The sequence below is a fragment of the Diabrotica virgifera genome, chromosome 6 (assembly GCF_917563875.1).
Source record: "Diabrotica virgifera virgifera chromosome 6, PGI_DIABVI_V3a".
NCBI classification, from domain to species: domain Eukaryota; kingdom Metazoa; phylum Arthropoda; class Insecta; order Coleoptera; family Chrysomelidae; genus Diabrotica; species Diabrotica virgifera.
The window spans coordinates 43,332,066-43,348,371 of NC_065448.1; the positions used below are offsets into that span (position 1 = coordinate 43,332,066).

At 32.8% G+C, this 16,306-nt stretch overlaps 1 protein-coding gene across 2 annotated transcripts in view; it reads right to left on the reverse strand.

The window, feature by feature from the left end:
• The window catches only part of LOC114324528 (protein furry), a 274,530-nt gene that overhangs the window by 69,544 nt on the left and 188,680 nt on the right, over positions 1-16,306 (reverse strand). For both annotated transcript variants that reach the window (XM_028272390.2, XM_028272389.2), the window contains exons 26-27: positions 5,768-5,887; positions 1,191-1,631 (exon numbers count right to left, since the gene is read on the reverse strand). In XM_028272390.2, the coding sequence (XP_028128191.2) occupies positions 1,191-1,631; positions 5,768-5,887 (561 nt within the window). The remainder of the gene's footprint in view (positions 1-1,190; positions 1,632-5,767; positions 5,888-16,306) is intronic.

The following is a 16,306-nucleotide window of genomic DNA, read 5'->3' on the forward strand; positions in this document are numbered from 1 at the left end:
CTCTTAACACAGGGAAGTTCGTTAAGGGGGGCCCGAAAAAAATCTATCCTTAAAAATACTCGAAATTGTCAGATTAAGATAAGGTAAGTTAAGTACATGCAAAACAGTGTATATTTAAAAAATCTGACGATTTGAGCGGGGCGTACGAAAATGAGTGAGTAAAAAAGTTTCACAAAAAAAAGCGAATATTTCGCGAAATGAACGTCAGATCGAAAAACTAAAAAATACGTCTTCAATATTTTTCAAAAATCTATCGAATGGTGCTAAACATGACCCCACGGAGAGGGTGGGGGGTAAATTTAAAATTTTAAATACAAACCCCGCGATATTCCTCAAAATGAACATCAGATCGAAAAACTGCAAAATACACTTTCAAAATGTTTTTAAAAAATCTATCGAATGGTACCAAACACGACCCCCCACGGAGGTGGGGTGGGGGGTTACTTTAAAATTTTAAATTTGAACTCCCAAAATTTTATTTCAGATTTGCATTCTTTACGTAAAAATAAGCAACTTTTATTCGAGATATTTTTTCGAATTATGGATAGATGGCGCTATAGTCGGAAAAAACGATTGTTGGAAATGAAAAATTAAATTCAAAAATGGAAAGTCTCCACTAAAATGGAAAATTTTACTTAACTTTTTTTGGTTTTAGGACCTAATGATCACAACCCAATCCCCATAACGCTCGAGTGACTGCAAATTTAGCATACTTTGCTTCCCTACCATTAGGTATTTGGTGAGGTAAGGCTATCGAGATATTTTTTGTTTTATGTTTATTTTTTGTATAACAATAATAAATATGTCGATTTTCACTCTTTTTTTACAAAAAATTTCGTTATTTTGATTTTTGAGCGATATCAAAAAGTCAAAATCGTTAAAACCCGACTTCATTTTCGTACTGAGATTGAATCTAGAGAGAAAGGTTCGCGTATTTTGTCTTCAAGCGATGAAGGCAGTGAAGAGAACTGTCGCCAACTGTGGCCGACAATCAATAGAGAGACTTCTGTCGCAATGTGGAATTGAGTATGAAAACGATTGAAATCATACAGCGAAAAATATAAAATTATTTTTTGCATGTGAAAAATTGAACAAGTTCCATAAAAATTAAGTAGAATCAACGACAAAAACAGCTTTTTTGAATAAAACAGCTTACAAAAAAAATTAACAAACAAAAAGGAGTAACCTACCTTGCATATCTTCTCCCTGTTCGGATACAGTCTCAACCAATCGACTCAGTATATCAGACAACATCCGAGATGTAATGGGAACTCTCAAAGCCCTAAAAATCTGCAAAGACCTTCCGGCGTAATGCCTTGAGGAACAGCTTAACCCTAGTTGCAGAGCCGTTTGAGCCCATCTTTCGTTAATATGAGCGTTCGGTAACGATTCTCTGAATACTTTCAAAATGTACTGAATAAAAATGTCGATTTGTTCGACGCTCTTTATTGACCACACTTTTGCCGTGATATCTTCGTAGTTCCATAGTGGTGAGTTTTGGCGTGTGGCAAGGAATTGTATCAGAGATTTGATGATTACGGAAACTGTGAGTTGAACTTTGGTGGTGGGTGCTGGCTCTGCATTTTCGGGAACAACTACCACCTGAGGGATCGGAGTTTCTTTTTCTTCAACTGTAACAAAAAAATATTACATTTATTATAATATAAATATACAATCTCACTACTTTCTATCGAAACAATAGCCGAAAAGAAATTACAATACATTTATAATACTACGAACGCAAAATAAAGGTGTATGCATAGGAATTATGAATTTCAGTTAATTTGCATCGAATGAACTCCTAAAGAACAGAGGACAAAATCTGACCAAACAACTATTAAAACTGATCCAAAAAATAATGGAACAAACACAATACCACAAGAATCTAGATCAAGCATCCTAATACCTCTCTTCATAAAGGGAGAAACATTGGACCAGGAGAATTACAAAGGGATAAATTTATTAAACACAACATTAGAATTAACAATTAAAGTTATAACACTCAAGCTGAATGAAATTATAACATTAGCAGAAGAACAACAAAGTTATAGGTTGGAAAGATCGTGCACCGACGCTATATTTATAATCGGGCAAGTTCAAAAGAAATCATTAGAATACAACAAACCGGCTGTAATATAACCGCCAGAAAACTTAAGATGTTAATCTCCTAAAAAGACATGGATATAACAGCAAATCTACTAAGATGTAAATTAGAGTTGAAGGGTCAGATAATGAGACCAGTGATGAAGTTTAAATATCTATGCATCACACTATCTAGCCACGGAAAGATCGAAACAGAAGTGGAAGATCAAGTGAATAGAGTAAACAGAGCCGCAGGTTACTTGAATGAAACAATATGTAGAAATAAAAATATCTGGAATAAAATGAAAGGCAGCATTTACAAAACAATCATCAGACCAATAATGACATACACGGCAGAAACACGACCTGACACAGAGAGGACAAAAATAATGCTATAAATAGCAGAGATGAAAACCCTTCGAAAAATCGATAGTAAGACACTATGGGACAGAGCTAAACGTACAGATATACGACGGAGATGCAAGGTGGAGAGCTTTAATAACTGAGTAAAAAAGAGAACAGTAGAATGGAACGATCACATAAGTCGAAATGACAATAAATAGAGCAGTGAAGATGACGAAAGACGGTTCCTTAATCAGTGGAAAGACCACAAACACGATGGAACGACAACTTATGGGAGTCACATTGAAAAAACAGACAGTCATGTCTACACAAAAAGAAGGAAAAGAAGTTAATTTGCACAATTATTCAAAACTATTTTGCGAATTTACTCTAAAACAGAATAATTACTCTAGAACTCTAAAACAGAATAATTGAAGTTTCCGCAGTTGGGAAATGGGGAAGAAGAAGACCAAGTATCTTTAAACATAGTAACTAATATGCGAGTGTGAGGACGCCGGTAGAATAATACAGACTTGCGTGATGGCATTTCCAACTGTCAAGGTGGTTGCACGCATTTGAACTGACTATATCTTGGCAAATGTAGGGACAATAAGTAGTCACAAGTACTTTGTAACTGTCTCTCCATTTTCCAACAATCTTTGAAAAATTTTGTTTTTGCTCTTCGGTTAGTCTGGAGAATTTCAAGGATATTACCTCGTAATGAAACCTCTAAACCCGTAGCCTTTTATACGTCTATTCTAAGAATTTTCAGAGATAGTTGACCCAACAATACTTTCCGTCATACGTTGCTGTGGTTTTGGAAGCTGCCCTGCTGCTTTTTGGCAGGGTAAGTTTATTGCTTAGCTTTTATTTGTACACTCTCGATTTATTAACATCAGTTATTGAAGAAAGTTCCATCTATTTAACTCGTGGTGACGTTCTGCACGAACTTTGTTTTCTAACGTGCAGTACAGTTTCCCTAAATCTTTATTTACACATTTATCATTGCTTAAATGACGTATTGATTTATGTTTTTACAGAGAATAGGGTAGATATTGATCCCACAAACTAAACGATACGAAAAAACTGATTATGAACTTGAGGTACTAGTATACTTTAGAAGACCAAAAATAGGCATTTTTTCAAGATTTTTTTTTCTCAGAACCTTAATTAAATATGAACATAAAACTTTTTACATATTAATATATAACTTTTAGAGAATACAAAAACATATCATTTTTGTAAATTGTAGAAGGATGGGGCATAGGTATAAGAGAGAATCTGTTTCCGAACTAAGAAATCCAAAGATTTTATTAAATTTTTAAACATTTATTTGTTTAAAGATGGAGTCTTTTGGTTTCGACAATTTGTTACTAGATGTCGCTCACGCGTCTGAACGTTAATTATATTTTATAGTTAACATAAAAGGCAAGGATTTTTATTTTCTTTTCAGAGCATCATTACGATAACTTTCCTGATGAGAACTAAAGGGTTCGAAATGGCCATAGAAAGGGGGTAATGGTCTCTGAATTGAAAATAAAAATAATGCCTTCTTCTACCTACGTTCTTACTCACGTTTTGAGTATTAGGAGACAGTTTCGTTGATCTTTGCCTCGATGAATTGACGTGTAGTGGAGTGCAACTATTTAGACCCCCACGTCTCTGCATTCATCACGCTTTATTCCTTGTAAATTGTAGAAGGATGGGGCATAGGTATAAGAGAGAATCTGTTTCCGAACTAAGAAATCCAAAGATTTTATTAAATTTTTAAACATTTATTTGTTTAAAGATGGAGTCTTTTGGTTTCGACAATTTGTTATATCATTTTTTATTTATGCACGTACACTAATATTGTAGAGGGCGCCAAAGTCGAGGCATCGAAAAAAAGGAGTTCTGATGGCGGACAGTTAATCTCAGGATTGGGATCTCTAAAACAAAAAAATCGTACGGCATTCGAAAAAGGAAGGGTTCCTACGTGACAATTTACCACCGTTAGTGAAAAATTCCGCAAAAAAAGAGGTTTTACGGAAATTTGAAAACAATTTGTGAAAAAATCGCCCGTTTTTCTTCAGTTTTTTATGGTTAAAAAATATTTATTTTTTATTTTTTGGTCAAATTGTGGTAAATTGTCACGTAAGAAACCTTCCTTTTTGAAATGCAGCACGATTTTTTTGTTTCCGATATCCCAATCCTGAGATTAACTGTCCGCCATCGGAACTACTTTTTTTCGAGGCCTCGACTTTGGCGCCCTCTACAATATTAGTGTACGTGCATAAATGAAAAAATATATATTTTTTGTATTATTAAAGAGTTAGATATTAATATGTAAAAAGTTTTATGTTCATTTTTAATAAGGGTTCTGAGAAAAAAATTCTTGAAAAAAAATAATTATTTTTGGTCTTCTAAAGTGTACTAGTACCTTAAACATGAACTTTAAACAATACACGTACCAAACTGAAATGACATGAACAAAAAAATTGTTCTGATCTTGACCTATACATATAGAATATAATATAGTCGCAGAAATTGGGAACTAACATAAATAATTATATGACTTGCAGGGTCTAGGACGTTTCATCGCCGCCGTTTCGATGCCGCCAGTTCGATGCCGATGTCGGCCGATTCATCGCCAGTCAATTAGTGGCTATCTGATATATTTCCGAATTTTCGACAGTTACAATTATTAGTTATTTTTAGTATTAATTAGGAATTCTAGGAAATGCGAGATATGACGGCGATGAAATGGACTGGCGATGAACCGGCGGCATCGAAACGTCCCATTCCGACTTGGGTCTAGGACGTTTCATCGCCGCCGTTTCGATGCCGATGTCGGCCGATTCATCGCCAGTCAATTAGTGGCTATCTGATATATTTCCGAATTTTCGACAGTTACAATTATTAGTTATTTTTAGTATTAATTAGGAATTCTAGGAAATGCGAGATATGACGGCGATGAAATGGACTGGCGATGAACCGGCGGCATCGAAACGGCCGGCGATGAACCGGCGGCATCGAAACGTCCCATTCCGTTGGGTCTAGGACGTTTCATCGCCGCCGTTTCGATGCCGCCAGTTCGATGCCGATGTCGGCCGATTCATCGCCAGTCAATTAGTGGCTATCTGATATATTGATGAAATGGACTGGCGATGAACCGGCGGCATCGAAACGTCCCACTCCGGACTTGCACGTTTATGATTTCTTATAGTAAACTTCAATATTGTTTCAAATAACCAAAACAAATTGGAAAATGGAAGTAGTGCGATAATTTTTAACAATAATATACCTATCCTGTTAATTTATTTATTACATTATTTCACTGCAAATGAGTATAAATAGTACTAACCTGTTTCTTCTGGTTTTAAATTCGAGACCGCTTGCGCAGCTGATTTGTTTAAAGCTTCTACGGCCGCTCCAGATCCACCAATTTGATGCAACAAAAATTCGTTGAGAATGGGACTTGACTCTGAAATTAAACATATTTTTGTTCATGTTGTTCTGAAGCTATTTTCTTGTGGCATTTTTATAATCAACTATATTCAAATGGGAAATAAGCCACAATTTTACCTAAAAATGATTTTATTAACGTTTCGACGCCCAAGTCGGGTGTCGTTGTCAAAATACAAAATAATACTAAATAAACAAAAATGTTGTTGCTAGTAAAAAATTATTCTAATAATTTATTTAATCTGACTCATTTATATCAACAACATTTTTGTTTATTTAGTATTATTTTGTATTTTGACAACGACACCCGACTTGGGCGTCGAAACGTTAATAAAATCATTTTTAGGTAAAATTGTGGCTTATTTCCCATTTAGTCCAGGAACCGTAGCTGTTCACCTCGCAATTTTTACAGAATGGATCGATTTGCTTGAAAATTTGAGAATAAGTAGTGGATAGTCCAAGGATCAAAATCTATATAATGCCGAAAGGCGCTTTTACCATGGGGGTGGTTGCCACCCCATCTCGGGGTGGAAATTTTTTATTATAATTTTAACTGCAAAAGTTGATAAAAACATTCATTTTAAGCAAAAAATTCTATATACATTTTTTTGATAAAATTAATAGTGTTCGATTTATTCGCTATCGAAAGTGTTAGTTTTATATCGAAAAAATCAATGTTTTTCGGTATTATACTCATTTACTATTCACTCAATTTTATATCTAAATATTTTTTCGTATCTCTGATGCTACTCTTTCTATTCTGAAGCAAAAGGCATTTTTTACCAAACTACAAAAATTCGTTATTCGCTTTTAACTACATTTTTTTAAAAACTAATCATTCTAAGCCAGTCAAACTTTTGGAATCTATGAATAATACATAAATAAAGAAGAATGAATAAGGCCGATGACTAAGAACACCGCTAACTTACATTATTATGCTTCCAATTGGATATCTCCTTTTTTTTCAAAAAAATATATTGATTTTTTAACCGTAACTTTTTTATTTTTTATCCTAGAAAGTTTGTTAAAAAAGAATTTTGTAGGTTTTTACAGGACCTACAGGGCTATTAATATTATATCATTTTAAAATCCTCATTCACAAAAAGAGGTGACTTTGAAAGGGTTGGTAAAGATGGTTTTTGCATGTTATTACAAGTTTTAATTTTCAATAGCTCACTCAATTTTTGCCGTAGAAAAAATTTTTGCAAACCAGGTTCTTGGGAATTAAATAAGCTACAATTTTATTTTTAAATATTTTTTCGTATCTCTGATGCTAATCTTTCTATTCTGAAGAAATGGGCATTTTTTACCAAACTACAAAAATTCGTTATTCGCTTTTAACTCATTTTTTTTAAACTAATCATTCTAAGCCGGTCAAACCTCTGGAACCTATTAACAATACATAAATTAAGAAGACCAAATAAGGTTAATGACCAATTTTAATTAGGGTGGAGAGTAGGGGGAAGTTTACGATCATTTTTCGCTGAAAAAAAAAATAGGGACTGACATTCTTTTTACTATAAGTCACTTAATTTTTGAGCTAGGGACTATTTTTTTGATTTCTGGAGATAGATATTTTTAAATACTTTAAATTAGCTTGAACAAGTTATCCTCGAAAAATGCATGGTTTTCCCGTCTTTTGACTTTAAAACTACAACATTTAGCATTTTACGAAGAAGAGCTAACATACACACACCGGCAAAATTAGCCGAACACGTTAAAAATGGGACATGTTTGATGTCTCGTATTTCATAAACCAGTGGTCCGATTTGAGTGATTCTTTTTTTATGTTATAGCCTTATTATTTAAGAATATCGGCGTAATAATATTGTTGCTAGACAGGTAAATGTCATTTTATACCGGGTGTAACAAGCATACTGTGTTTTTTTCTTAAAGTTCGGAACACCCTGTGGAATATTCCAGCGTATATAAAATATTAAAATTAAAACTCGATTGTAGAATTATGCTTTCTTAACATTTTCTTTTTTGATTCATTTGCTTATGTTGGAAAATAAAAAAGTTATGTGCTTTAACAACTAACCATGTTTTTTATCAATAAATCCTCATAGTAGGGGAGAAAAGTATGGTAAATTTGCAATTACTCGAGCGTTCTTGGGACCTGGAGTGGATTGTGAAGAGTGGGTGCTACAACCAAAAAAGTTAAGTTAAGTTTTCCATAAAGTGTGGGACTCTCCATTTTTCAATTTAATTTTCCATTTCCACCAATCGTTTTTTCCGATTATAGCGCCATTTATCCATAATAGGAAAAAACGTTGCGAATAAAACTTGCTTATTTTTACGTCAAGGATCCAAATCTGCAATAAAAATTGGGGGCTCCTATTTAATATTTTAATGTAACCCCCCACCCCACCTCCGTGGGGGGTTGTGTTTGGTGCCATTCGGTAGATTTTTGAAAAATATTGAATAGGTATATTTTGCAGTTTTACGATCTGATGTTCATTTCGCAAAATATCGCGGGGTCGTATTTATAATTTTTAATTTACCCCTCTCCGTGGGGTGTCACGAGCCCCCACGGAGGTGGGGTGGGGGATTTAATTTAAAATATTAAATAGGAGCCCCCAATTTTTATTGCAGATTTAGATTCTTTACGTAAAAATAAGCAACTTTTATTCGACATATTTTTTCGAATTATGGATAGACAGCGCTATAATCGGAGAAAAATGATTGTTTCAAATGGAACATTAAATTAAAAAATGAAAAGTCCCCCACTTTATGGAAAACTTAACTTAACCTTTTTCTGATTTTAGCACACTCTTCACAATCCAATAGGTCCCCATAACGCTCGAGTAACTGCAAATTTAGTATACTTTCCTCCCCTACTATGAGGATTTATTGATGAAAAACATGGATAGCTGTTAACGTACATAACTTTTTTATTATCTCACATAAGTAAATGAATCGAAAAGGAAAATGATAAGCAAGCCTAAGTCTACAATAGAGTATTAATTCTAATATTTTACATATGCTAGAATATTCCACAGGGTGTTCCAAACTTTACGAAAAAAACACAGTATGATTGGTACACCCAGTATAAAATGGTATTTACCTGTCTAGTAACAATATTATTACAACGATATTCTTAAATAATAAGGCTATAACATACTGAAAGAATCACTCAAATCGGACCACTGGTTTATGAAATACGAGACATCAAACATGTCCCATTTTTAACGTGTTCGGCTAATTTTGCCGGTGTGTGTATAATAAAGTATAGCTCGATTACTATTGGTTTTAAAGCAAATTATAAAAACGATTTTGTTTATTTTTTCAAAAGGTACATTTTCGTTAAGCAAACTTGTTTTGATAGAACGAAAACTTTTTGAGTTATTAGCAGAAAACTGATTAAAAACAATGATTTTTTTCGATTTAAACCAACACTTTCGATAGCGAATAAATCGAAAACTATTACTTTTATCAAAAAAATGTATAGAACGTTTTTTGCTTAGAATTAATGTGTTTACCAACTTTTGCTGTCAAAATAAAATAAAAAATTTCCACCCCCGAGATGGGGTGGCAACCACCCCTATGGTAAAAGCGCCTTTCGGCCTCATATAGATTTTGATCCTTGGACTATCCACTACTTATTCTCAAATTTTCAAGCAAATCGATTCATTCTGTAAAAATTGCGAGGTTTTGTCCTATTTTAAGCTTCATTACTTGGACTAATTTGAATATACTTGAATATTTTTGTTCATTTTAAAATACAATAAGATGTATTGCTCACTAAATTCACGCTTCACGCAATGGAATAAACCCCTTAAAATGCCTTAAAATTTAAGCTCGATTAATGGAAGTCATTATGTAATCAATATAAAAGTAAATTAATATTCTTCTTCTTCAGGTTCCTTCCCCTATCGGAGGTTGGAAATCATCATCGCTATTTTAATTTTATTGGCCGCACTTCTGAATAATTATAATGAGCTGCAACCGACCCACTCTCTCAAATTTCTTAGCCAGGATATTTTACGTCGTCCTGGTTTTCTCTTCCCTTGTATCTTCCCTTGCATAATAATTAACCTAAGTAATACGTACTTCTCACCGCTCATTATATGGCCCAGATATTGAATCTTTCTAATTTTAACAGTTTTTATGACTTCACATTCTTTCTTCATTCTTTGTAACACCTCTATATTAGCGCTGATTGAAATATTGATACCTCATCAATACCTCAATCAACGATATTAGTTACTTTTCCAGTCCACGATATTCTGTGGATTCTCCTGTAGCACCACATCTCAAAGGAGTTTAATTTTTTGATTTCAGACTGTTTTATTGCCCACGCTTCCATGCCGTATAGTAAAGTAAAAAAAACGTAACAACGTAGCATTCTTGTGCGGATCTCTAGATTAAGGTTACGGTTGCAAAGAAAGTTCTTCAATTTTATAAACGTGTTTCTTGCCATTTCTATTCTAGATCTGATTTCTTTTGTTTGATCTCCATCTTCGGTTAGCCACGTTCCTAAATATTTATATGTTGTTATAGTCTTTCGATCGTTGTATTATTGATGATCAGGAATAAACATAAATATCTACATTTTGTGTTTTTTTTTGAGAATATCATTGATTTCGTTTTCTTGAGATTCATTTGCAGTCCGTACCTTTCACATGCATTGTATACATGTTGTATTATGTACTGTAGATCTTCCATGTCACTTGCAAATATGACCGTATCGTCCACATATCTAATATCATTAATGCTATTTCCGTTGACCAAAATACCGTCCACAATATCCAATAAAGCTTCTTGAAATATCACTTCACTGTTGTTCTGAAGCTATTTTCTTGTGGCATTTTTATAATCAAGTATATTCAAATGGGAAATAAATAATAATAAAAAAAATAAAATCATTTTTAGGTAAAATTGTGGCTTATTTCCCATTTGAATATACTTGATCACTTCACTGTCGACGTTGAATAAGAGTGGTGAAAGTATGCACCCTTGTCGAACTCCTCTAAGTATACTTACTTCCTCTGTCAGTTCTCCTTCGACTCTTATTCTTGCTTTCTGATTTTGATACATATTCAATATAATTTGTAGATCTCTACTATCTATGTTTTTGGTCTTAAGAATACTTAAAAGCTTTTCATGTTGAACTCTGTAAAAAGTTTTTTAAAATCTATGAAGCAAGCATATATGTCCTGATTCATATCCAGACATCGTTGTGTCAGAACATTGACCGAATAATGCTTCTCTAGTTCCTAGACCCTTTCTAAAACCCATCTGTGAATCACTTATTTCTTGTTCTAATTTTTTTCTTTGTTCTATTTTTTGTGGATTCTGTTATGTATGATTTTAAGGAAGGTTTTCAATGTGTGGCTCATTAATGCAATTGTCCGATAGTCATAGCAATCTTTAGTATTTGTGATTTTTGGAATTGTTACAAAAGTTGAGAGAAGCCATTCTTTTGGTATGTGTCCCGTCTTGTATATGGAGTTAAAAAGGTCTACCAAGACATCAATATTATCTTCATCAATTATCTTCAATAGTTCAATTGGTATTTCATCGGGTCCTGGAGCTTTTCTACCTTTTGTGTGTTTTATGGCATAAATAACTTCCTCTTTCATTATTTCTGGTCCCGTGGTTTCTCCGTCAACTTCTAATTGTTCTACTTTTTGGTCATAAAATAGGTGTTCAATGTATTCTTTCCATCTACGTAATTTGCCTTGCGTTATAGTAATACCATCTGCATTTATTAATATCCCGATTGGTTTGTTACGATTTCCTGAAATCATTTCTTTAACCTTCTTATGGGTGTTGAAAGAGTCATACCTTGCCTCACATTCCTCAATTTCTTGACATTTAATGGACATCCATGTTTCATTTGTTTGTTTTATTTTCTGTTTTATTTGTTTATTCATTTCTTGATATTTAATTTTATCTTTGTTTTTATGTATTCTTCTTCCGTCCATCTTTTCGAGAATTTCTTGTGTCATTCATTCTTGTTTGGCAGATTTTGTAAATGTTGATGTTTTCCGTCCCACAGCCTCTATTTGGTTCTTTATATTCTTCCATTTTGTTTCAATATCTGTAGTTTTCTTATTTTGTTGTTTTATTTCTTATATACTTTGATTTATTTTATTTCGAGTTTCTTGGTATGCATTTGGTTCTCTTAGTTTATCAATGTATATTTGTGGTCTAGATTTTTTCATTAATAGTTTTCTCAATCTTACATTCATATTTGCTACTACTACTGGGTTGTGGTCCCAGTTTACATCTGCTCCATGGTAAGTCTTCACTACTGTAATAGATTCTTGTACCTGTTCCTTATCAAGATCTATCTGATTTCTTATAATTCTATCTTTGTTGTCTCCAGGAGCTTTCCACGTGTAGAGCCGGCGATTTGCTAATTTAAACATTGTATTCATAACTACCAGTTCTTCTGTTTGGCACATCTGAATTTAGTCTTTCACCACGCTCATTTCGCTCTGCCAATCCATACATTCCAACACAACACTCCACACTTCCTCTGCCCACTTTGGCATTGAAGTCACCCATTAGTATCAGTAAATAATTAATATAAAAAATCAAAATTAACACCTCCTAACCTAAATTAATAATTTATGTTGGCTCAATAACAACCTCAATAACAACAATTGGCAGTTATACAAACCTTTTTAACAAATTTCTCTTAATTTTCTTTTGATAACATTTCCGGAGTGGAAATCGAAACGTTAAATATTTTTAAGTAAAAGTAAACTCCGTTCGCTCAACTGAAATGCATTTTGACAGATTCAGAGTAGGAAGCATACCACACAAAAATGCCTACCTCACGCTATTAACAGCTCAATTATACTCTTTCATTAAAAAAAGAAGATTTATTGAAAATAGTTGGAGTGTATACAAAACTCATACAATTTTGTGAAATTATAGATGTTACAGTTCAAGTTGATTATCCAGTTGGAGTTGACTATTCTTTTAGTTCGAGTCAACTTAAACGGCTGGTTTCAGTAAAAGTTGATTATAAATATAAAATGAAGATTTTTATTCAACATTTACTAGTAAAAGTAGACTCCAACTAGTTAAAGTATACTCTTCCCAATGCCATTTAGTAAGAGTTGATTCACACTTAAACAACCGATTCTAGAAATTAATAGTTATTTATGATATAAGTGTTAAAAGTACACGTTTAAGGCACACATGTGAAAGTTTGCAGAATGAGCGATAGCGAGTTCTGCAATTCGACACCTGATATGAAAAACATTGTAACTAACTTTTGCTTAGTTTACAGGAGACCGATTTAAAGAAATTTCTAAAACATTTTATTTTTTTACTGGGTCAGCTTTTACATTTTTTGTGATGTTCTTAATCCATATTTTATAACTTTTTCTCAGCTTTTCACTTTTAGATATCACATTGTTGTCAACATTACTGGTCCTGATTTAGGTCGAGTTACAATAGCAAATTTTTTCAGAATTTTAGGTGAAAATCATTGTAAGTGGTTCATACAATGATATTTCAACACAGTGTGTTTCTTTGGTTAGGTGGATATAAATTGTAACTAATCAGTAAATATCCAAATAAAGAGATTACGACTAATTTATTTTATTGGTTTTATTTGAAACGTGATTTTTTTGCTCAGACAAGTAGTATTTAATAATTTACGTCATACATACTAACAAGAAGTAGGTAAAATAATATCTTTTAGATTTATTTATTACAAAATGAACATTTACAAATTATAAAACAGTTTATATTCTATTTAAAAATAAACAAAATTAACCCCTTGCAAACTTTTATTCAGAGTCATCATCCGAATATTCCGGTGTAACTTTACCAGAGCACAAAGCAACAAGATCTTTTTATTTTGAAGTGGTTATGAGAAGTAACCCATTATATGCTAAAGGAATTTGTACTTCCCATTAATCGTGTATATTTTTATTCCTGAATTTGGTAGCCCTTTTGCTCGATTTTGGTTTGCATTCTAAGTTTATAAACGATAATTGATCAGAACTAAGATCGTACTGAAAACTAATAATATGTGGTTGTTCTTTATATATTTTTACGTATTGTATTTTCGACCAGAAAACTTGACGTTTATCTAGGTATATCTAAATCCCAATTCCGCATTTTCTTTAACATTGATTTAAAGTCCAAAATGTCATTTTGACTTAGTTCTTTCAAATCGTATGGTTTTCCTGTGACTTTAGCACACCTTATCAGTGTATACCACTGTTGTGGTACATAAACAACTTGGTTCTTTTTTCTTCGCTTAATGAGGGCGTGCATTGAATTACCCTCAGATTGAGAGTGGCCCACCTCAAAAAACGTGTGTGTAATATTAATATTCAGGATCTTAGCTGCATAAATATACATTAAAAATATTATTCGATTTCGATTTTGTCCTCCACAACAATTTGAATAAACTCTAAACTCTAATGCTCCACCAGCAACTTTTCTCTTAATGAAATCAAATAGCGCACTACTTATTTCATTATGCCCCTTTTTACCTGTGGTTTCATCCCATGCATAACAATAGCCTTCCGCAGATCCAAGATCAAAGATAGTAAAGTTATACACTTTAAACTTCCTTTTATAATTATAAAACAATGATACCTCTGATTGGAGCGTAGTTAATATTTTTTGCAAATCAAAGCAGGCAGTTACAACCGTTTCTGTTTTCTTAGAAACCTCTTTATCGCGATTTTTGGCTTCACGTGTAACACATTTATTTGCAATATGTAAAGCATATTTTTTTTCCATTTGGTCTTTCTCTGCTTTAGTGTTATGTATATTGCAAGTAAGACACATATCTTTTTTTGGTGCAAAAAAACCGATATTAAACTGAGTATTGAATATGTTTCTGTACTGACTTTTGGTGGTTGGTTTATCGCATGGGTGATTCTCTAACATCCATTCATTATATAGTGAATACAATTTGGGAAAAGTTCAAGACTCATCAAAATACATCTTACTTGTTCTTTGCCTTATGTAATGTGATTCTTTTGCTGGAACAGAGTTAATATGCGCACGAATCGAATTTTTAATATTTTCGTCTACAGCATTTGCTCTGTTCTTGTGGCGACCACGCATATCTCCAGGTATACGGCCTCCGCCTTCATGACTATCAATTTTTTTGAATATTGTAGTTAACCACATATCTGTTATGTTAAAAGTGTCCAAAAATGTTTTCTTACAAACTTGAAGTCGGTGTTCTGCCAACTGCAAATTATATTCATATGTCCAGTGTCTTCTGGACTCTTTTAGCTTTGCAACTTTAATCTCTTGTCTGAGAACATATCTACATAAATATTCGCTTTGTTGATCATGATCAGCCATTGCCCAAAAATTATTAAATAAATTGAGTCTATCATTTTCAGATAATTTCGATTAACATTTTCTGATACATTTATCGTTACATCCAGGTCCCAGTCCCAGTTCTCTAATTTTCGATAATTTTGAAGTTTTGCAGTATATTCTTGGCCAGCGTTCCCCAGTTTCTTCAAGACATTTATTTTCCAAACACTAGGATCCCTTTGTCTCTTCCTTCCAAGATTTTTCTTCTTGAGGTATTGTTTTTTCTTAACAGACATATCTAATGGTGAACTTGTATCTTCGGTGCATGTAGAATTTTCCACTGTCGATGTATCTTGAGCGTGCAATCCACTGTGACCATTGATATCTGAGTTTCATCAGTAGAAGTTAATTCAGCAGTGAATGATATAGGTGTTATTATTTTTGTTTGAAATTCTAAACTAATATTTTTATGTGAGTTTTTACGATTTGAGGCATGCTTACTATGCTCAGCAGTTAATAATATAGAATTTACCTCCTGACTATATTGACTTACAATGTTGTTCATCGTAATATTCCACTACCTTGCTTTCTTGTATCACAACTTACAATGCAGTTATAAAAACTTACTCAATAAAAATGTTTCGAGAAAAACATTGTATCCCATGTTACAATGTTTTATTAAAAAATTTTCATCAATAATAAAAAAATTTAATATTGTAACATTGGTTACAATGTTTTTTCCACACAGTGATCAAAAATTTGCACTTACAATGATGTTATTTTGTTAAATAACTTTATAATTACATAAGATAGGATACAAGTTCTTAGACCAAATTGAAGGTTATCGTTTATAGATGCTATTTAAGCCATAGTTGAAAAACATTGTAAGTGGAGATACAATGTTTTTCATATCAGGTGTCGAATTCACATGAGTGCCTTAAAAATGTACTTTTTAACACGCATATCATACAATATTTTTTCTACAAACGTAATTACAGGACAATATCTACCAAAACTTTTACTTGAACTTGACTGACATTCCAATTTTATATTTTTTTGACATTACATCAAAATTGCATATACGATCAATACGAACTGCAGTGCCTTAAAATTTTTTTAAAGCACTAGTGCCTTAAAGTGGCATTTTTAACGCTCGCATGGAGTGTTAAAAATTGCATTTTTA